This window comes from Halichoerus grypus, chromosome 8, assembly GCF_964656455.1.
Source record: "Halichoerus grypus chromosome 8, mHalGry1.hap1.1, whole genome shotgun sequence".
In the NCBI taxonomy this organism is placed as follows: domain Eukaryota; kingdom Metazoa; phylum Chordata; class Mammalia; order Carnivora; family Phocidae; genus Halichoerus; species Halichoerus grypus.
This window is the reverse complement of record NC_135719.1, coordinates 31,635,248-31,658,567: the sequence shown is the minus strand read 5'-3', so window position 1 is coordinate 31,658,567 and position 23,320 is coordinate 31,635,248. Positions and strand designations below refer to the sequence as shown.

The following is a 23,320-nucleotide window of genomic DNA, read 5'->3' as shown; positions in this document are numbered from 1 at the left end:
TGGAATTTTGCAAAGTTGTCACCAGACAACTCCTTTAGGAGTTTTAGTTGTTCCTCCTTTAAGCCACCAGATCAGATGTGCTTTCAAAACCAGATGGCTGGAAGGCTTCATGGTCCCTGGAGTCAGGCAGATTTGGTCCTTAGTGTGTCTTCCTGGCTTGTGACTTTGGGCAGGTCATTCCACCTCTATTTCTATGTCTGTAAATGGGAATATAATGTTAGGATTGTGTGAGGACTCACTGAGATAAAGGATATAAAATGCTCTGCACATTGCCTAGTTCATAATGAGTGGTCTGGAGGGAAGCTGTGTTTATTGTTCTTTTGTTGTTATTATTAAGATAATGATGTCTCAATACTGACAGAGTTTGGTGTCTAGACCTCCAGCTGGTGTTGGCTGAAAGACTTGAAATGTGCTTCAGTGGTGAACAGGTCTGAAGGGAGACAAAATACCAGGAATGTTTGAAAGGTGACCTTTGATCTTAGTGGGTGTGCCATTTCAGGTGTGTGCCATAAAAGTTGCCTTTTCAAAAAAATAAATGAAAATATGGCAGTGGAAGGCATGGCACTCTGGACTCCTGCCCAGCTACCCCTGCTGGTTTCCCTACCTCATCACTGACCTACCCTTCATGGTCCCCTAGTCCAATTTTAGCCCTCATCACTGTTTCCTTCTATGAAGATAATAGAAGGTGAAGGGGAAAAAAAGATAATAGAAGGTGATATCTCTGGTAATCTGAGTGATGGCATCCACAGTAGGGGACTCATCACCTCCATGCCATGAGCTCCAAATTCCTATCTTTATTTGCCTTTGTCTTCAAAGTTGTGGGCATCTCCTACAAGCCCAACCCACATACCCCATCAGCACCTTGAAGAGATCACAATTGGACTCTGTTCCTTCCCACAGTGGACCCACTCCTGGGTAAGGTCAGTGGCACCCACATTCCAGCCACTGGGGCTGGAGAATGTGAATACTCACAGGCCCATGTATTTATTTATTTATTTATTTATTTATTTAAATTCAATTAATTAACATACAGTGTATTATTAAGTTTCAGAGGTAGAGTTCAGTGATTCATCAGCCTTATATAATATCCAGTGCTCATCACATCATGTGCCCTCCATAATGCCCATCACCCAGTTATCCCATCCCCTCACCCCCTCCCCTCCAGCAGCTCTCTGTTTCCTATGATTAAGAGTCCCTTATGATTTGTCTCCCTGTTTGATTTTGTCTTGTTTTATTTTTCCTTCCTTCTCCTATGATCTTCTGTTTTGTTTTTTAAATTCCACATATGAGTGAAATCATATGATAATTGTATTTCTCTTACTGATTTACTTTGTGTCTGACTTAGGCTCAGGTCATGATCTCAGGGTCCTGGGATCGAGCCCTGTCTCCAGCCCCAACTCCAACCCCACCGCCAGCCCCATGGCAGGCTCTGCGCTCAGCAAGGTGTCTGCTTGTCCTTCTCCCTATCCCTCCAACTCGTGCTCTCTCTCTTTCCCTCTCTCAAATAAATAAAATATTTTTAAAAAATTAAAAAAAGAAAAGATTCTTTTCATCCTTTAGGATCTAAATTCAGATGTCCCCTCTTCTAGGAATCAGTCCCCAATTACCTAATCTAAACAAGTGTTCTTCCTTTCAGCATTAAATTGTACTTAAAAATTGTAGTGCTCAAACCTTAAAAAAAATCCCAACCCTGCATCTCTTCTTTCTCTTCCTCTCTTTCTTACTCATCCCCATCGAAGATATTCCTTCGTTGATTGGTCTTATTAGAAGAGACACTTTTAAAGGAGGGGAGAAAGCAAGGGAGGCAAGTGAGATGTGCCTCTGTTACCCTGTGCGCCCCCATTCCAGCACACGAGCAGGGTGTGGGTGTGGTGAATGGTGGGAGGGCAGGAGTGGGGTTCCCATGTGTAGTTGTGAAAATAATTTGCCATTGAATTAAAGCTGACATTTTTACAACATAGGAAAGTATACAATAAAATATGGCCATTGAAAGTTGTTAGATAATGTAAGGGTAAGAAAATCGAATGTGTATGCATGTTACAGGCATTTTGAACTTTTCATTCATCTCAAATACCAAAAAATAGAAGAGGCAAGCATCTCCAACTGTAAGATGCCCTGGAAGCCGGCAGGGGGCAGCTGCAGGCATGTGGCTTGCAGTGTTCTGGGGCAGCGTGGTCCTGCAAACACCCGCTGCTACTCTTTGTTGATTACAGTGTCACAGAGCTTCAATGATCATGTCATATTACACCAGAGGAGTAACTTGTGTGTGGAATCAGAAATGAGTTTCCCTCTCTCTGCAGCCCGGGAAGACTCTTAAAAACAGAACGAGTTCCTTCAGGAATTCAGAGACCAGGCTGGAGATCAGGGACAGTGACGATCCAATTATTGTTGTGACCATCCTTGTACGAGGAGTGGCAGTGGGTCACCAGGGATGTTGACTGGTTGTGGCAAATTCGGAATCTGTTGTCACCTTAAAAAAAAAAAAAAATGCTCCTTTACTGTTAGGGAAAATTATAGCCAATAATCTAAATGCAAATCTACTGGAAAACAGCACATTAAAGATGAAAGTATGATTCCCTCATTTTCTGCCAATGCCTTTTTTTCTTAACTTTATCTAAGTTTAGTTTTATGAAATAGATCCACCTTCACTACATTGGAGAGATTTACAAATACATTGTTGAAAACCCTGAACCATGGCAGAGACACCAAAACACTGGAGGGATCAGGGGTCAGTGAGGCTGCAACGGGTGAAGATTCTGATGCCTTTCAAAAAATAAAACATTAGCAAGACATTTCAGAGCAGTATATCTTGAACCCTGTATTCGTGAAGAAGAGCTACGTGAAAGTAACAGTTTTCCAGGGAAAACATGCTTTCAACTACTTAAAAGTAATTCCTGTAAATTCTGTAAGTCCGCTATCTCCTCTTAGGGAATTGTTTACTAAAGAAACTTAAAAACATAACTAGTACAAATAAATAGTTTAACTCAGCCTAAATATTAAATAACCAAAAATGATGAATTAAGGGATCTTTAAATTTTATTTACTGCTTGTCTTCAAATAAAATTGGTCACTCATCATCCTCATCTTTCCTTATTCTTTCACCCCTGCATTGTGTTGTTTTGAACAAAAAAAGGCTCAGATGAGAACTGCAAAGCTCAGCATGACTAATTATAAAATGTTAGTAATAGATTTTCCCAGAAGAGGAAATCTATTAACCTCAGAAGGCTCACATTAGCCTCAGAACAGATTTTCAAAATCATCTATTTAACGTTCTCACTGTTTAGCTGAGGAAACAGCAGACCCCAAAGTGAGGTGGTTGGTGCAGAAAAAAAAAAAAAAAACAGTGCGAGGGCTTTTTAAGAAAAGACTCATTTTTGCCTATGACTTCATACATGGTTCTTTTAAATATAAATATAAGACATCTTTATCACTCTACCCTCCCTGTTTTTTGCCCACATTTCAAAAGAACCACAGTTTTTTCACTCATGGCCTTTGAAATCTTGGTTCAACACTCTGGGGAGTTGAGATCTTTCAGGAATTAGCAGGGATTTGCAGCTAATTGGAAGAGCCAGTTGTCATTCCTGTGGAGCAATCAGGCACCACGTTTGTAATTATTTGTAACATAGCCACTATTTCAAGATGGCACATTTTCAGGGTTTCCCCCCATTTTATTTTATTTTATTTTTAAGATTTTATTTATTTATTTGAGAGAGAGAGAGAATGAGAGAGAGCACATGAGACGGGGGAGGGTCAGAGGGAGAAGCAGACTCCCCGCCGAGCAGGGAGCCCGATGCGGGAGTCGATCCAGGGACTCCAGGATCATGACCTGAGCCGAAGGCAGTCGCTTAACCAACTGAGCCACCCAGGCGCCACCCCCCCATTTTAAAGATTTTATTTATTTATTTTAGAGAGAGAGTACAAGAGAGCAGGGGGAGGGGCAGAAGGAGAGAGAAAAATCTCAAGCAGACTCCCTGCTGAGCACAGAGCCTGATAAGTACGGGGCTTAGTATCTCTGAGGACCAAGATTATGACCTGAGCCAAAATCAAGAGTCAGGTGCTCAACCAGCTGAGCCACCCAGGAGCCCCAGGGTTTCCCCTCATTTTAATATGTTATTCATACCCTCTGATGGGCTTCCACTTTGTGGGCGTTTGGATTTTAACCGGTCTTGCTCTACATTCTTTTCTTGTGAGGTAGTTTTTCCTTAAGTATGCAGATTATAAAACTGCCGGTAACTGCCCGTAGAATCTTTAGTTTGTTACACACTGTAGAAGATTGAGCTGCCTGGAATGGTGCATATTAATTTTTTATTTCTCTGCAACAAATCCCTGCAAACTCAGCAACTAAAAACAATGTTGCAACAATATGGATGGACCAAGAGGGTATTATGCTAAGTGAGTAAGTCCGAGAAAGACAAATACTGTGTGATCTCACTTAATATGTGGAATCTAAAGAACAAAACAAATGAACAAACAAAACAAAACAGAAACCGATTCATAGTTACAGAGAATCAACCGTTGGTTACCAGAGTGGGGTGGGGTTGGGTGGCAGGGCGAAATCTCTGAAGGAGATTAAGAGATACAAACTTCCTGTTATAAAACAAATAGGTCACAGGGATGTAATGTATAGCATAGGGAATATAGTCAATAATATTGTAATAACTTTCTATGGTGACAGATGGTAATTACACTTATCATGAGGATCATTTTGTATTGTATAAAGATATTGAATCACCATGATGTACACCTGAAACTAATAGGATTTTGTTTGTCAAAAAAAGAATGCAGATGTATTAACTTAGTTTCTGGGTGTCAGGAGTCCAGGCGTGGGTTGGCTGGGTCCTCTGCCTAAGGTCTCACCAGGCTACAGTTGAGGTGTTGGCTGGGGCTGTGGTCTTGTCTGAGGCTTGGTCCTCTTCCAGGTTCTTTTAGGTTCTTGGTGTAATTCAGCTCCAGGAGTAATTCAGCTCCCCGTGCTCTCAGCTCTGGCCGTGTGGCCACTTCCAGCGTTTGACTTCCTGCCTGTGGCCTGAGGCCCAGATTTATGGGACTCCTGTGGCTCTGTCAGGCCCACTCAGATGGTCTCTCTGTTGATTGGCTCATAGTCTACTGATTGGTCACCCTAGTTATGTCAGCAGGAGTGATTTCCACCACATTCACAGTCCCTACCTCACTCAGGGGGGCTGATGGTGGTGTGTACACCAGGACTGAGCTGGGGATCTTGGGGCCATCTCAGAATCCTCCTTCCACATGGGGTGGCTGGCACCTGTCCTTAGGAGGAATATTGTGTGGCAAACTAAATAGTGCTACTTCCTAATTGCTGTGAAGGAATCCAGAGTATTGAGGACGTGGCGACTTCAAACCTTGCCACTGTAAGAAAACACAAGCTGTGTGTCTCAGGAGAGTCCTAGGTTCCTGGAGGAGGCAGGCCTCTGCCTGGTTGGGGTTAGAGTTGGCAGGGAGGCCATGGGGCAGTGTGAAAATCCTGAGATTTTTGCCAAGGAGAGGAGGGTCACACATCCTGCCCACCCTGAACTGTGTCCACACTGACCCGAGGAAATAGAAGGCAGTTCTGAATTGTTTACCTGTTACTAGGAGGCCAGTGTTACATAGTATTGTGTCAGAGAGATTTATTTCTGTCTTCTCTGCAGTGTTGTCCTGTGCACAGATGTGTGAGGGAGCGTGGGACACATGCCTGTGGGTAAATCGCCTGGCGCAATGCCCTCCACTAATTGCTTCTTCTGCTGCCTCTCTTTCTCTGTCACGGCAGCCTGGGAGCCAGTCCTTCTAGCAGGAGTCATGGGAATTGCGGTTACTAGGTGTTCGTCTGCTCAGGCAGCCATAACAAAGCACTACAGACCAAGTAGCTTAAGCAAGTCAATTGTCTCTCAGTTTTGGAGTCTGGAAGTCCAAGATCAAGGTGTTGGCAGGATTGGTTTCTCCTGAGGCCTTTCTCTTTGGCTTGCAGATGGTCACCTTCTCTCTGTGACCACACATGGTCTTTCCTCTGTGTGCACACATCCCTGGTGTCTCTTTTTCTTATAAGGACATCAGTCATACTGGATTAGCACCACACCCTGTGACCTCATTTCCACCTTAAGACCCTATGTCCAAATACAGTTGCTGGGAAAAAATAAGTGTTATACCCTCCTCATGAGAAAAAGGGCTACTCATATATAATGTATGTGTCATATGTAATATATATTATATATACATATATATGTGAATATATAATATAACATATGTAAAGTATATATGATATATTTAATATATAATATTATATGATAAAAAAAGAGAAAAGTAGGCAGGGACATTGCAGAGGTTGGTGTAGGGTCCACACTCAGCTCGGGTCCTCCAGCTGGAAATCGTCGATGGGAGTGCGGGGCTTCGGTGGGGAAATCTTTGATCTGTTGAGGTGTCGAAGGGGTTCCATCCTGCTGCTCTTCTTCCACAAATAACTCCCAGGTTTGGGTTTTCCAGGACCCAGCCTGCTGCAGGAATTCCTGTGACCTGCAGGGCCTTTTCACAGAAGCCAGCACTCTTTCAGGCATCCTGGAGCCACTCTGCTCCTTCTTCCTTTGCTTCCCATGACTCACGTGGGTCCTCTCACCAGGACTGTCAGCAGAGATCTCCTGACCCAGTGCGTGCAGTCTGCAGGCACACTGGGGGAGACGGGGGGTGCCGTGGGGGAATCTCCTTTGAGGCTCAAGGCCTCCACCAAAGTAAGTTTCTTTTTTAAAAACAGTGCTCTGATGGAATGGGCAAGCTAATGTTTTAAGATTCCAAGGCAGAAGGAAACTGACTTTATGTTCGATGAGTTCTATAAATGGAATGTAGTTAAGATAAACTGAACACAGACAGTTCTGCTCCTCTCCTTGTCATCACCTTCCTGTGCCTGTCCCAGGGAAAGTCTGGGACCACCGGTCTCCTGGCAACTCCCATCACAACAAAGCCTGTCCACCTCACTCTCAGAGTGCATGCTGCCCTCCTCAGTGACTAAATGGTGACTTAGCTTTTGAAAACTTTCTTCTGGAAGAGGATGGGCTCTTTCGGATTTCTCTGTACTTTCTGTGGGGACTCAGCAACTGGTCATGATAAGGAAGAGAGACGAAGGAGCTAATGCTTGCAATGATCATAAAGTCAAGGTTTGACCTTTAAAAGAAAATGGGAACATTTTTAAATGTTGTTTCATCTATCACACATCAAGGCTATCTGTCCACAGGGAAGAGGTCAGACTGACATGGAGCCAGCAGGAGGCTCAGGTGATTGAGTGACAATTCTGCGCCTTATCTCAGGGCCAGCTGACCTCGAGCTGGAGGCTGATGGGACTCTATCACAGCTGTTGAAGCAGTCTTGAAGAACACCCTGGCCTTGTAGGGAGCATTGTGTTGGCCCAGGAAGAATACATTTGCTCACACTGGGGACTTCATTATACAATCCCCAAGGGTTGCTCTCCAGTGGTTTGGTCTTGCCTTGCATTATTTTTGAGTACAGAGCTATACCTAATTTATCTTTGTTGGTCTTATGGTGGCCAAACTGTGCTTTGTACATAATTGGCTTGGTGGATCTTGAATTAGAAGAACAAGAAAACAGAGGCTTAAAATGGAAGGGGATACTTCTCTCTTCCCATCTGGGGCAGCTGATGGCTAGGAGCTCCTGGAAGTTTGCCTTGGGTTTCCTCAAATCCACAGTGTGGAATTAAATAGATGTGTAAAACTCTCAATACTTCTCTCAAAGTTCAGAAGTCATATAAATGCGACTGACTTGGTCCACCTTGAGATCTGGACCTGATGCCTGAATTCAGATTCTCTGGGAGCTCACACAAGGAGAGGCACCGCTACCTAGTCCCAGAACGTTTTAATCAAATGGAAACCTGTACCCAGTAAACAGTTTCTCCCCATTTCCCTTCCTCCTAGTCACTGGCAATCACTAATCTACCTTCTATGTCCATGGATTTGCCTATTCTGAATGTTTCATATAAATGGAGTCATAGTATATGTGGCCTTTATGAATATCCTTTTTAAATACTTTTTATTATGGAAATTTTTAACATACTGGAAAATAGAAATATTTGTTAAATGAGCTGCATGTGCCCATCACACAGATTCAGGTATGATCAACTTTCTGCCAGTCTTGTTAATGGCAGTTTCTTTACCAGGGAGGAGAAGCAGTATGTGAATCGATTCTGGAAAGAAATCCGAGTGGGAGATTTTGTGCGTCTCCGCTGCAATGAGATCATCCCTGCGGACATTCTGCTGCTCTCCTCCAGTGACCCGGATGGACTGTGCCACATCGAGACTGCCAACCTGGATGGAGAGACCAACCTGAAGCGAAGGCAGGTGGTCCGTGGCTTCTCAGAGCTCGTAAGTGACCTGATACTTCCAGGGTATCCTGGGCACCAGTCCATACGGTACCTCCCATGCTGGCCCTCTGAGCATCAGAGCACCTGCACCCCGCCCCCACCCCCACCCCCACCCCACCCCACCCCCACCACATCATCAGGCCAGGCCACTTTTCCTAGTAGATAGGTGTGGAACTGAGGGTCTGAGAGGATCCCTGACCCGCCTGAGCCCATGACCAGCCTATGGCTGTGGGGAACAGGACCCAGTTCTTATAATTCTGATTTCCACTGTACATTTATGAGTTTCTCAAAACAGTATTTAAAATTACAAAGAATATTTATGACCAGCTGACTCCTGACATTTATCCAGTTGTTGTTCTGGTTTGCTAAATGGCAACACAGCAGAAGTAATGCCCTATTCTGAGAGTGTAGCTCTGGAATATTTTCTCCTCAAGGGTGTTTCTGAGTTTGGCATCAGATCTTCTGTATCTGAATTCTGCTTTAGAGAGCCTCAGCCACAGCTTGAAGATGTACAGTTGATGCTGCGTGAGAAGTAGGAAGGGGAATGTGGGGTCTGACTGCCGGCACTCACCAACAGCCTTGTGGCTGGAAAATTCAAACCCTGTCAGGGGTTTCTAACCTTCTGTTCACTGTTGTCCCTGCAGGTCTGTGTAGAGGATGCAGGGGTCAAACTCCAGGTGAAATGAAAGTAGCATGAGTTGTCAGGGATGAGGAAGTGTCCGGAAGGGAGTTCGGCCAGCCTAAGCCCTATTCTCCTAACACCTGGTCTGTCCCAGGCTGCCTGTCTCAATCATGCTTGGGAGTCTTGCCATCAGCCTATACTGAAGGAGGCTTTAAGAAGTGCCCAAGGAAATGAGCTCCTGCATTTCAGAAAGGATGCCACTGGGGAGTCTCTTTCTCTGTCACATAAGATGTGTCAATCAAGGTCATACACTGGGGATTTTCTTCCTCTGTCACTGAGACCTCTTCATGAGCTCCCATAGGAGAACCAGCCCTGGAATCAAGACCAGGCAGGCTTCTTTGGACTGGTTGGCTTGTTTTTTAGCTTATGGATCTCATCATGAGCACTGTCAGTATTTTGGGTGGGGTGTTTATTGCACAGGATTTATTTGGGGCTGGCACTCATGAGTGAACCTGTGATTCCCCCTTGGTCACTGTGACAACCAAAGGTGCCTCTACACACTTTTAGCTAGAATTCCACAAGCTGGGGCTCCCCACTTTGCCGTGGCTGGTGGGGACTTCTGAGCCTGACAATCCTCCAACCTGCAGTGCACTTGGATGTCATTTCCAGCATCTTCCCCCATTTATTTCCACCACAAGTTCCTCATTCACTCTTTTTAAAAAGTTGAGATGTAATGGACATACAATATTATATTAGTTTTAAGTGTACAACATAAGGATTCAACATTTGTTCATATTGTGAAATGATCACCACAGTAAGTCTAGTTAACATCCATCACCACACATGGCTACAATTTTGTTTTCTTGTGATGAGAACTTTCAAGATTTACTCAGCAACTTTCAAATATACGGGGCAGTATTGTTAACTGTAGTCACTACTCGTTTACTTTTTTTTAAGCCTTCTTTTGTGCCAAGTATTGTTTTTTCTGAGCTGCCTCAAATCTTTCTTACAATGACACAGAGCTGACATAAATATTAAAAATAGCCATCTTTTAAAATGGGGTGCTGTCATCATCCCAGAGCAGGAGAGCTGGTGGAATTTAGGGGTTTCCGACTTCTGCATTGATTGTGCTCCAGGGTTTGGCAATAAATGGGGGATCACCTTCCACTCCCACCCCCTGGTCCCCTGTTCTCCTAAGGCTGGCCTCACTTCCAGGTTTTCTCCACCAGGCCTGCCCCAGTCTCCTAGACTAGAGCCCAGAATTCCAGGGCACAGTTCAGTGTGTGGACTAAGCCTGAAATCAGTATGGCGGCTGCATGGCCTGCTCAGTTCTTGTCATCTGAGCATGCACGGGGTTATAAGGAGGCAGTGGCTGCACAGGCTAGACCGTTACCCTCCTGGAGAGTGGCCAGTGTGCATGGAAGATGACTGTACCATGAGTGAATACATAGGAATCTCTAGTGGATGCAAATTTGAAAACTGGAGAGCAGAGTGTACATGTTTGGGGTGGTGGTGTGGGGAAAACCACATAGGTGTATCTCCTTGACCAACCCTCAAGAATAACTTCCACATTTCACATCTTCTAATTTTATTCAGTTGCTGAACCTGGTAATATCTAAAAACCTCCTCCACCTACTTTTTTCCCAAACAACAACTAAACATTTCATAGCTCGGTAGTGCTTTATCTAAGTGAGCTGTTTGTAAGTTGGATGTTTATTCAAGGATGGCTACGGACAGACACATCCTATATCACCCTCCCTCGGGTCCGGTGAATGCCAAAGGAAGTAAATGGAGTTGAGCCATAATTTAGTCAAAATAGCCAAAATTAGCAATCAAAGCAATTCTGATTTAAAATAAAAGTTTCTTTATCAGCACCCAAATTCTTCAGTATGCATGCACATTGTCCCTATTATTGGAATATTTTTTCACTTTTTCTTTTATTTTCCTTTTTCTTTGAATGTTCAAAGATATTTTTCTGGTAGCTGACTTCCCATTCATACATTATTATTCTGAAATGTAAGAACTGCCCCATGGAGAATAAAGACAGGAAGTTTCTGGCATTTAAAAGCCTGACATTTGGAAAACTAATATCGCACACTATGTTAATTATGCTGGAATTAAAGTTAATTAATTAAGATAAAACAAAAATTAAAATTTTTTTAAAAAATTAAAAAAAATTAAAAGCCTGACAATTGGAAAATCAGAGTTCTGACTACAGCGTTATAATGCCAAGACCATTTTAGTTCTCAGTATTTAAGTAGGTTTTCGTAGAATGGAGTCAGCTAGTGTATCTCGGACACGTGAAGAACTGGGTCCTGTCAGATACAAAGTGCTATGTTGCCATTTTGATGACTGGTCAGTTGGAAGTAGTGGTCCCTAGGAAAACTTAAATTAGAAGCAATTTGCAAAACTGGGGTGACGAAATGTGACAGGGACTCTGTGTGTACATCAGGGTCTGGTGAGGAGGCCGAAATTACACAGGATTCAGTCAGGGCAAGTTTGATGGAAAGAATTCCAGTGGGGGACTGTGAAGTGAGAACAAAGACTTGCCAGAACACAGACCTAGCTGATGGAGCCGTCACTTGTCCTGGTACCTAGATAGTGCCCAGGGAGAGGTCCCCGAGGTTGAGTCTTGTTTTCCTGGCTGAGGGCATGATGGTAGAAGAGTTTCTGAGGGGCTAACCTGGCCAGAAGTCAGCCATCCACAGGAAAGTGCTGAGCCAGGGAACTTGGGAGATGCCAGGGGCAGCTGCTGGCCACTGGGCACTAGTTGGGTTCTAGGGATGCCGCCTTCTTCTGTGGTTCCAGCTGCTGCAGTGGACAAAGACTGAGTGGTGGCTCTTTAGACAGCCAGCCCATAGAGCCCAGATCTGCACATGCAAAGGGACCAGGAGAGGGTGCAGGGAGGAGTAGCCCCCCTTGTGGTCAGGGCCCATACCCTCAGGGTCTCTGGTTACCCTGAGCTGAAAGCAAAAGAAAGCATGTGGCAGGTCTAGTCGTGGACATAAACACATTGCAAGCTCCTTGCCTTGGAGACACCTGGAGGGGGGCGGGGAAGTGGAGAACAATCCACACACCCTTCCACCTGAAGGCCAGCCCCTTCTCCTGCAGCATCCCTCCAGCGCCCTCTACTGACAAGGCAAAAAAAAGTAGCTCCGTTTCCAGAAGTCATTAATGAAGAGCTTGTTTGCTTAGGGAAGGATGCTTGGAAAGGGGGAAGTGGGCGGCACTGAGGCTGTCCAGGTCGAAAGCGGCTGGGTCCCAGGTTTCTCAGTCCGGGGCACGGCTGGGGCGGTCCATGTGGCGCCCATGGCTCAGATGGCTCCGCTGGCACGTGGAAGGCCTTCACCTAGTTCGTAGTGCTCCCCGGCAAGGGAGTGAGCATGCTGACCGTCTTCCTGAAGTTGCATCACAGAGAACGCTAGAGACCACAGTGTGTCACCTACCCCATCTCCTCATCAGGTCCAAGCCCTTTCCCTGGGAAGATGGTAATCATACACTGTTCCATAACTCTCAGGGGAATCCGTTTCTCACTGTCTATGAAGATGAATAAGAAGAACCTGGAATACTAAACTACCCAGTGGGGACCACAGAACTGGTTTGGACCATGACTCTGCACATAGACCAGAAAAGTATATGGGACCTTTTTACTTGTATCAAGTGATGACCACTATACTGATCTTCCATCCCTTTGCTTATGGCAGGAGATGGCTTAAATAAGTAACTTAGATTGGTCCATGAGCAAAAAAAAAAAAAAAAAGAGGGACTTGGTCCATGTGCTGCAGGGTCTAATGGTTTAAGGCAATGGGACCAATACCCAGAGGACTCAGGCTTGTTTACCAGCAGACTCCCAATACAGAAATTGTACAGGATTCATGGACTAGAAGCAGGAAGGCAGCATGCACGGCCCGCCCAGACCTTTGAATCCGAGGATAAGGCCCTCAGACACTGGGCAATGACCCCAGGACCTTGAACCCCCTAGCCATCTGGCCTCTGGCAAAGGAAACAGAGATAATGGGACTTCAAAATAAACAGACAGTTTAAAAGTGGGAGCCAAATTGGCATTATCCCAGAAGTAATAGAGAACCCCAGTGTTTCACACAATGCTCTTGGGACAACAACTCAGATTTGTTCAGGCTCCCCTGGTGTCAGACTTCATCATGCTTCTCACATTTGTAGTAGCACAGACATTTTAAAAACAACTTCACATATTTTAGAATATAAATCTTATGAAGTAATGATTATCATACCCTTTTACAAACCAGAAACAGAAAATGCCAAGACAGGAGATTCTCCCAAGGTACCGCCTGCTGTGACTCCCTGAATCAGGGTAGAGCTGGAGGCAGTCCTGGGTTCTGTCACCTTCTGAGTTGGCATGGATGGGAGGATTCTCCAGCATCCAGTCCTTCCGTTTTGCACTAGGCATCTGCTGTTGCTTCTCTGTCTCTCTCTCTCTCTCTCTCTCTCTCACACGCACACACACACACTCTCATTCTGACCCACAGCCCTGCCCCTGAGGCTGCGTGCAATTAGCCTCTATACAGGTAGAAGTGTCTAATTCGTCTATAACATTTGCACAGTGATTTCTGCAAAAATAGGAGTTCCTTAGGCTGATAATTTTATATAAAAATATTTTTAGAGACTCATTTTTGTGATTTTCATTCTTTCAACAAATATTTATAGAGCACAGACTATGCTTCAAATGCTTCAAATAGATGCTTCTAAGCAATCTATTGATCAAAAGAGGCAAACATCTTTCCTGTCATAATGTTTACGTGACCTTTGTAAACAGTGATATGCACTGAGGAGTAAATGATAAAGCAGAAGCAGGGACGTGAAATGTCAGGTGGGTGTTGGAATTTGGGATGGGAACTGAGCAGGGCGGGCCTCCCTGAAGACAGCAGGAGAGTCCAGACCTGAGATCTTGCTGCTGAACAAGCTATGTTAATATCAGGAAGGAGCCTTCAGGGACTGACTTCTGTGGTGGTTAATTTACTGAGAAAAAAATGTCCGTCCAGTTTATCTCCTGGGTAGACCTATGGGATTATTTCCCACAACCCTGGCTACACCCACAGGGCCATCTGCTTCAGGCTGTTGGGAGCAGTGATTATGAGGCTTTAAGGAAGAGCTGAAATCGCAAGCCTGGGGCAGCTAGCTCTTTTCAGGTATGTGTGGGTGTGTGCACGTGGGTGTGCATGTGTGCTGCTGTGTGCTCCCCCTGAGGAAGGAGGATGACACTAGTATGGAAACTTTCCTAGGCTGGGGAGAGTCTGTGAAGCACTAGTCTAAAAGATGTACCTAATGTCTAGACTTGCACCGATTCTAAGACAGTGATGTGGCTTTACCTCGATTTTGCATATAAAGTTTTTCTGAATTCCCAGCAACATTCTTGGGTGCCAGGCACTCTTAGGCAGTGACAAAGCACAGAGTTTCCTTTATGAGGGAGAGTTAAGCCTCCCCTGAACTACTTGGCAGAATTCAAGGAGCTTAGAGAAAATCGCTTTACATTCCATATGTGTAGGAGACAAAATTATTATGTTGTTTGTTGTTTCTACCTACACATGCTCTCAAAATTATCTCTACCACAGGAAGACTAGAGGTGAATAAGGACTGTTTGCAAAATCTTGCACCAAAGCTGTTTTTTCCTTAAGATTTTCAGGTTGTTAGTCTTTAACTAAATTAGCTACATGCTCTGCTATGGAATGAAAGAGGAAACAATCTATCATCTAAGTGGAAAACAAAGACAGCGGTCCGGACGTGTTAATTGGAAAGGTCAATATCAAGCCTTTACAAGAAGATTCATGGTTTTCTTTTACATATTGAAGTATAGTCACTAAGCTCATATTAATACTGTGGGACATTTTCATTCCCAAACTTAATAATCAGATACTTTAGTTGAATGATATGAAATATATAACAGGAAAGATTTTGAGAAAGAAAATTACTTTGAAAAGACAACTGTATTTAGACTAAAATTTTAATTCTAGCAAGTGGATATTCAAAGCAATTTGGTTAGGTAGGTAATATAATTATCTGAGATATACCATGTTTTATAATATCAACTGTGTTTACTTCATGGGAAATATAAATTTATTACATAATAAGATTTTTGTTTGTTTTCTAATCCTCATGACTTTGCCACAGATTCTTTGCCTTGAACCTGTGGTGTAGCAAATCAGTGTGTGTGGAGAATAAAGCACTGTGATCTTAATGAGAACAACTAAATGCCATGAAGTTGATAATACTAGGCTAACCTGACATATTAATCCAAAAAGATCTTACTATATATGGAAACTTGAACATTCTTTGTGTACATTTAAATTCACGTTTTTGTGTGACTGGAAGTGGTCATTTTTTATTCCAGGAAAAAGACAACCAAAGCATTAATAGGTTTTGTTCTATTTATGGTGGTATGTGATCTGAAATACTATCTTTCTCTTTGATTATATTTTCACTGTTAAAAAAAAAGTAATCAAATTTCAACTTTGCTAAATGTAGTTGAATTGCATCCACAATTGCAAAGAGTTTGAGTTGTGTGTGTATATGTTTCTGGGCTAGAAATTTCTTTACCAGTGGGAAGAGCTGACAATGTGAGATCTGTCCAGTTGACACTAAGTTCCTCTTTGTAAGTGGGTATGGATGTGTATGTTTATGTGTGAGAGAGAGAGCATGTGTGTGTGCACGCAGCAAATGTGTCAGTACATGTGTGTGCACGCATGCAAGCATGTGAATGGATGAGTGTGTTCGTGTGCACACACTTATGAGTGTGTGTGAGTGTGCAAGGCATGTGTACGTGTGTGCAGGTGTGGCTGTGTATGTTCCAAAGAAGAAAGCAAAATGAAATAAAAGGGCTTGACTTATCACTTTCTGTTATCTTTAAGGAGAGGATAAATATTATTTCCTGGGCTAAGACAAGATGTTCTAGAAGCCGATTGATCTGTAAAAGGAACATTCCTGGGGAATCTGGAATTGTCAGTCTGGTTACTGAGCACCTATTGTGAGCTGTGTTCATTCGGTGGGGGTGTCTGGACAGTCCGGACTTCGGTCAGTGGACTGGGGATCACTTTGCTCCTTGATGGGGTGCTTGTACCTGGTGTCGTATCCCTTCCACTTGCTTTGTGAGCAGAGCCCCCAGTCAGAGGAAGATCCCTGTTTCCACAACATGAAACCAGTCACCACACCCTGATTGCCACAGCATTTGAATTCTTTGAGTTATTCTAATTTTGTTTCTGAATTTGTCAGAGTCTATTTTCCCATTTCACCAAGAATTACTCGGGAAGTTATGTAATGCTTTCAGTTTGCATGTGTTCCTCCAGTGAAAGGCAGTACTTTGGTTCTCATTTGGTATTAGTGCTTCCTAGGATTTCTCCTTTTCATAAGTGGGACACACCATATATGCGTACGTATACACAGAGATATGAGTATACACATTTGTACCCTCATGACGATATTAACATAAATCATGTCTTACAAGAAACCTGTCTTAAGCAAGAACTATACTTCAGAAGACACTATTACCTACTTCTGTGTGGATGAAACAGTATTTCCTAACATCTAAATTGGGTTTCAACTGTAATGAAATAAATTCAGGGCTTTTTCACCATTGCTAATGAATAATCCATGTTGTGAAATGTACCCGATGATGTGACTTAACAGACCCCAGTGAGAATTTTAACCAAGCTGAGATCAGACCTAAAGCAAACCTTTTTAGTGTGTTGGTTTTCACTGAAGTTGTTTTTCAGTAGTATATCTGTCAGAATGCCTTATGCTCACCTCCCATTATAAAAAAGCATGTCATTGCCAGTGACAAAAGTCTTCCCCTCCAGTTCCAGAGAGCAAGCACTTAAGTACATCTGGTGGGGTTTTATAAGTTAGAATTGGGCCAAAGCTTAAAATCATTCTTTCTCGTAACACACACACACACACACACACACACACACACGTGCGCACACACCACTTACCCAAACAAAAATGTCTACATGCGGTTCTTGTGTCTTTGAGAGAAAGGGAAAAAACACAGTTCTCACTCACCTGTAGGGGCTCACTTTTCCACACTAGCACCTGCTGTAGTCCAAAAATGAGCCCTTTTGTTTGGTTGGTTAAAAAAGACCAACTTCAAAGTATATGGATTTAGGTTTGTTTTGGATGTGACTTCAAATAGTTGGTTTGCTTATCCGGCCTTTATCAAGTGTTCTGGAGCCTTGACCATCAGGCAGGAAATTTTGTGGAGGACAGACTTGTAAGGTTGACGGCTCCACCTTGGCGCAGTGAAGCTGGTGTTGGCCATGGAAATCCGTCTCTGGTATCCTGAGTGTTGGCCTTTCAAAGCTAACAGTGGGCAGAGAAAGGTGGTGCATGTACGGCTGGGTTCAGTTGCTCAGACTGGACTGTTCATCTCAAGCATTAAAGTCCAAAGGCTTGGATAGTAGCTTGTTCCTGCCTGTTTGGAGTGTTCCTGCACATCATGCACCCTTGGGAGACTGGGGTCTTTCTGACAACCTGCTTGTAAATCTCTTGTTGACTAAAGATCCAGGGGCTGGCACCACCTGGAACCTGGAATTGGTGGGAGCTCTGTGTCAGTGTTAAGAAAGCTTGTAACCCTTGTGGTAAGAATACTGAGACTCTCCAACCTCCCATGCCCTGAGTAATGATACCCGTTCATACTCATTCAGCGCCCACGTGTGCCAGGCCCTCTTCTAAGTCTTCATATGACATTGCTTCTTCTAATTTTCTTGATGACTCTGTGAGGGAGATGCTGTTATTTCTGCAAGTCAAAATTTTAATAATGCTTGGAATTAACAGTAGCTTTGGATACTCCCAAAACATGGACTTGGGTACTTGTGACGCTGTAACAGCTCCATGGGTAGGTCAGTTTGAAAAGCTGCTTTCTAAAGGCAGTGGTTGATCACCACCGTGTGTTCACTGACCTGCCCACATTGGGGGAATGGGATTACTAAGTCCCTGGTTTACTTAGATCATAGGAGGGATCTGCCTCTCCTCCAGTCAGGACACACAGGCCCATGGTGGTGATGTTGGTGGCACTCACCAGGAAGTACCCCCTTGCTGTTGTGGTCAAGCCTGGGTGTAGCAGTTCCCTGAGACCCCCCACAGCACAGGCCAGGTGCCAGCCACACTGTCCCAGAGTGAGTGCTCAGGGTGATCTCCCTAGCCTCTCCAAGGAATCCTCCTGGGGAATGGGGAAGAAATGCAGGCTATGTCAGGGCTGGAAGGAAGGAAGGGAGGAGGGCCTGGCGTCAGCTTTGTGACGCTCCAGCTCTCAAACCCCACCTCTGAGGCCTCAGGGCCCAGGGCTGCCCGGTGGTTCCTGCTCCTTTCAGTTTTCGTCTGTAGGAGACAGTGCCTCAAGGCTTCAAAGGGGTAATTCTGTTTCTGCGCAGATCATGTTTTAAATGGGCATGTATTCATTTGCTAAAGATGCCACAACAAAGTCCCACAGACCGAGTAGCTTAAATAACCAAAATTTCTTGTCTCATAGTTCTGGAGGCTGGAAGTCCAAGATCAAGGTGTCCCAGGGCTTGTCTCTTCAGAGACTTCTCTCTTTGGCTTGCAGATGGCTGTCTTCTCCCCGTGTTCTCACACGGTCTTCCCTCTGTGCCTCTGTCCTCATCTCTCCTTATCAGGACACCAGTGAGATTGGATTAGGACCCACCCTAACGTTTTACCTTGATTACCTCAAGACCCCATCTCTACATTCTGAGGTGCTGGGAGTTAGCACTCTACCATAGGAATTTGGGGAGAGGACACGACTCACCCCGACAGTGTGGTGTCAGGGGGAAAGCAGTGCCATTTCTGTAGGTACTATTAGCATGCTGATCACCTCAGATCAACCCACTGTTGCATGCCACGTTCCTTCCCTTCCACTGCCAGGAGGAAAATGCTTTCTCTTGATGAACTTATTGCTAGAAACTTGAGCCCTAGTATAGTAGTCCCCCATTATCTATGGGGGATGCATTCCAAGACCCCCAGTAGATGCCTGAAACCACAGATAGTACTGAACCCTATGTATACAATGTTTTTTTCCTATACGTACATACCCGTGATAAAGTTTAATTTACAAATTAGGCACAGTAATAGATTAATAATAACTAATAATAAAATAAAACAATTATAACAATATGCTGTAATAAAAGTTATGTGAATGTGGTTTCTCTCTCAAAATATCTTACTGTAGTCACCCTTCTTTTTTTTTTTTTTTTAATTTTATTTATTTATTTGACAGAGAGACAGCGAGAGTAGGAACAATCAGGGCAGTGGGAGAGGGAGAAGCGGGCTTCCTGCCGAGCAGGGAGCCTGATGTGGGGCTCGATCCCAGGACCCTGGGACCATGACCTGAGCCGAAGGCAGACGCTTAATGACTGAGCCACCCAGGTGCCCCTGTAGTCACCCTTCTTGTAACGATGTGAGATGAGACAAATGAGCTGAAGTGAAGTGAATGAGGCAGGCATTGTGACGTGATGTTACACTGCTGTTGATCTTCCGAGGATCCTTCCAAGGAGGATCATCTGCCTCCGGATGGCAGTTGACTGTGGGTATCTGGAACTGGAAAGAGATCAGGGGGACTGTGGTACGGTTGCCAAAGGCTGAGGCAGGATGGCTTCCTCTGGCTGGCTGCAACCTGCTGAGAATATATATATATATTAGATATTAGATATTAAAAACTCTGTGAATGACAGTGGAACAAAAAGAACAAGAATTTGTACTATTGGGAAGATTTCAAAAATTTGGTTAGAGTTCTTTTAAGTGTTTGTGTGTGTGCATGTATGCATGCGTGCGTTAATGCGTGCGTGCGTGTGTGTGTAGGCCACTTAATAGTGCATGCCATGCCAGAACACAAACGCTCCCTCCTGAGTAGTTTGTCTTAGAAATAGTGAGGGACAGGTGGGCACATCACATTTGCCTCAAATGTATGACTTAGAAAGGTCCCCCCTGCCTTGGGGCCACATGGAGGACATCTAATCTCCCCTCCACAGGCAAGTTCTCCAGATCTTTGAAAGCTGCCGGGTAGCTCGCCTGTGGCCTCCGCAGCTAACATTTGCCAGTACTCACCACTTAGCATGTTATTAGTATGGTTGATCGAAACCCACGCTGGGAGGTACACAGGAACCCCTTTGGAGCTTTAGACATGGCTGAGGGCCTGGCCTGCCAGCACTCTGGCTCCCTTGGTGTGGGATAGGCAGACACGGGGGTGTTCCAGGCTCCCCACGGCTGCGGACCATTACCCCAAGACAGGTACACTTGCTTCCCTAATTTACAAATAAGGTGGCTCAGGTCCCAGAGGTTAGGTGTCTTGCCTAAAATCCTGCAGCTACTCAGAGGAGGGGCCACTGCACATATGTGTCCTGGCTGCAGAGCTCATTCTCACAGTGCCCCTCCTCCTGCCCCCTGGCTTGCTCCAGCTCATCGAAGGCACCCTTCAGGGGTGCTTGCATCTGTCCTTCACTCCCCACCACCAGCAGCCTGACTTGGCTCCTCCTCATACCTTCTCAAGGGCACTGCACGGTGTCCATGCAGTGTTTCTCACGCCGTCAGCCCCCCACTCTCTGCAGCGACTGCCAGTCATCCACATGGATCGCAGTACTCTTCCGGGCACTCTCCGCTCAGAAGCCTGCAGGGGCTGTTGGCACGGTGGTAAAGTTAAGGAGAAACTCCTTAGGCCAGAACAGACAGAAGGTAAGTTGATTACTGTCTAAAAATCTGACTGCAATGGGCTATGTAGCAGAAAGCTTGGTCTAGAGAAACTGCTGACGCCAAGAAACAGGTCAGGGCAAAATGCGTGTGTGTGTGTGTGTCTCCATATGTCTCTATAACATATGCGTACACACATATATGGGTGCATATATGCACATAGATATAGTAGATAAACACACATGTGTATGAGTTTCACTTAAGATTTTGTTTGCTAAGAGAGTTCCAGTCATTTGAAGTGTTGACAGAACCCCGACTAGATGATTTCTAGGGTGCATTCTGACTCTGTGCCTTTCCAGGCTGTGGTTTTGGTCCACAGCTTCAGTCCAGGAGGCTTTGCTGAGGCACGACGGGAGCTCTTGCAATTGAGCACAGATACTGAGCTCTGGGGTTCTGCGATCGAAGGACCTGGCTTGGGCCCTGAGGGACCTCTCTCTTTACACCTCCCGACTGGTAAGATGGGGGTAATGGGGGACCCTCCTGAGGCTTGCAGGAGCGATGACATGACCCATCTGGGCCCACTGCATGTGCCCGGCTCACACTGCTGTTAGCGGGTCATGAGGATAGGAAGTAGTTGGCTTTTCGGCAAGGGTGCAGCCCTGGGGGCCCTGCAGTTGCCACGGCAGGGCTGCATTTGGGCTTAATTACTATGACACCACCTTCAGGGATCTGGCCAAGATGTGGAGAGACAACTAAGCCCTCCCTGTGTCTTTGCTTTCTGCCCTCCTTGTGTGAGAAGCAGCCAGAGTGGAGGCTGGGAGGCAGTGTTGAGGATGGGGCCTTGTCCTTCAGAGGACGGTTGCATACAGGTTGTGCAGATGAGGAAATAGGAGGTTCTGAAAGACTCATTCATTGCTCACAGATGTATTAAGCACATGTGTGCCAGGCACTGTAATTAAAACAAGAAATCCCTTCTCTCAAGGAGGCTCTGGCTAAGTAATTTGATCTGTTGAGTGGAGCAGAGCTGGATTCAAACTGAAGGCTGCCTAAAGCAGCAAGGAAGGAATAGACCAAGCCTCCTAGGCTGCCCGTTACTTGCTAAGGGTGGAGGAGGCTACCTGGCCATGTGGCTCCTCAGTGCTTATGGATGCTGCTCGTCCCATTCCCTCCAAGAATTTAAAAACCCATTAATAGTATAGATGAGCAGAACTGGGAGATGCTAAATGCTAAAAAACTAAATGCTGTGCCCTCCAGTTATAGTGAAGAAGAAATAAAGTTGTACATCCTTGGCCTGTGAAGTGATCTGCAACTTCCTGCTTTCTCAGCTTCCCAACCTGCTGTGGTGGCCACCAGCTCTTCTCACCCCTTCTTGCTGGCTCAGAGGAAATCCCCATTTTCTGAGGGTACAAGGCACTGCAAGAGCCTGACGAGAAAGATGCTGGGGTTGGGGGTCTGAGAAGAAGGAGCCTGGGCAAGTTTGGTCCCCCTTGAAGTTGGGGGCTGGTGGCAGACCTGCCTGGAGAGCCGGCTTTGGTCCTGCACTTGCTAGCTTGTGACCTAGAAATCATATGACTTCTCTGGACCTCAGTCTCAACATCTGCAAAATGGGAACAATGCCAGAGGTCCCTCTTTCCTGGCAGGCCCATAGTCAGCGGGGGTGGCCATTCTTATCACCAGCTCTTCTCCTGCTCCTGCTGTCCTTGGTGAGCTTCTGGAGGGAGGTGGGGGCAGCCCCTTTGGGCCTAGTGACAGGGAGAAGGGTTCACCTCACTGTGCAGAAGAGCCTGATAATGAACACAATAGATCTGTCTCAAGTGGGAGGCCTGCCTTCAGCTCCGTCAGTCCACAGAAATAATGGCGAGGCAGAGAGTTTATAAAGTGGCTAGTCGAGAATTGTCCAGAGTTCTGGGAAGGAGGAGGCGGCATCATTGACCCCTTGCCCAGGGCTGTGGGAGTCCCTGCCCACCTGTCCCCAAGAGCAGGGCAGCTGTAATGCTGCAGTAAGAGCAAGCTCTCCGTGGCAGACTGCCAGCCGCTGAGCCGCAGCATGCCAGGTCTGTAGCTTTAACCTGAGCCTCCCTGGCAGAAGAACACGGGAACAAGTCCGGCAGAACCAACACTTTGCGGGGCTTCTAACTGACTCAGCTACAGGGGCAGGGGCAGTGCTTCTAAAGGAAAGTTCTGATTTTGAGAGGGAATTCTTTTGTCACATCCTGCAGTTCTTGGCAGGCATTCCACAGGGAAAGGGAGGATATTGGCGTGATGTGCTAGCGGCTGTTAGACAAATCTCCACTGGCAGCCCGGGAGCCTGGCTGCAGTGCTGAGCTCAGCAGACACAGTGCCCCACAGTCCAGTGCCAACTTCATTAGAGGGTCCACGTGGCCACCGGGGCTCAGAGATGCTCCCCCTCAAGCTGGAGGACTGTTGTAAAAGCCAGGGTTACAAAGGGAAAATAATCCAGAAGCAAGCCTTAATTTATGTTCACTGTTTCTCCTGCCTCCTCAAGTGCTCACCAGGCACACTGCAGAATTACCCTCTGCAGCCGGGAGGAGCCCTTAGCTCTTGGCACCTTGAATCTGGGGGCAGAGCCTGCACATTTGTAGTATCACAGGTGGAGTGGTCCGTGGTGATAATCCTTGTGCTTCAGGGAGCTAAGTTAAAGGTGGCTGAGATCACCAGGAAGGGAACGTGTT

At 45.5% G+C, this 23,320-nt stretch overlaps 1 protein-coding gene across 1 annotated transcript in view; it reads left to right on the top strand.

Annotated features, from left to right (window-relative positions):
* Window positions 1–23,320, top strand: part of ATP10A (ATPase phospholipid transporting 10A (putative)) — a 198,050-nt gene that overhangs the window by 67,273 nt on the left and 107,457 nt on the right. Inside the window, 1 exon segment of the mRNA XM_036096087.2 lies at window positions 8,156–8,360. Coding sequence (XP_035951980.1) covers window positions 8,156–8,360 — 205 coding nt within the window.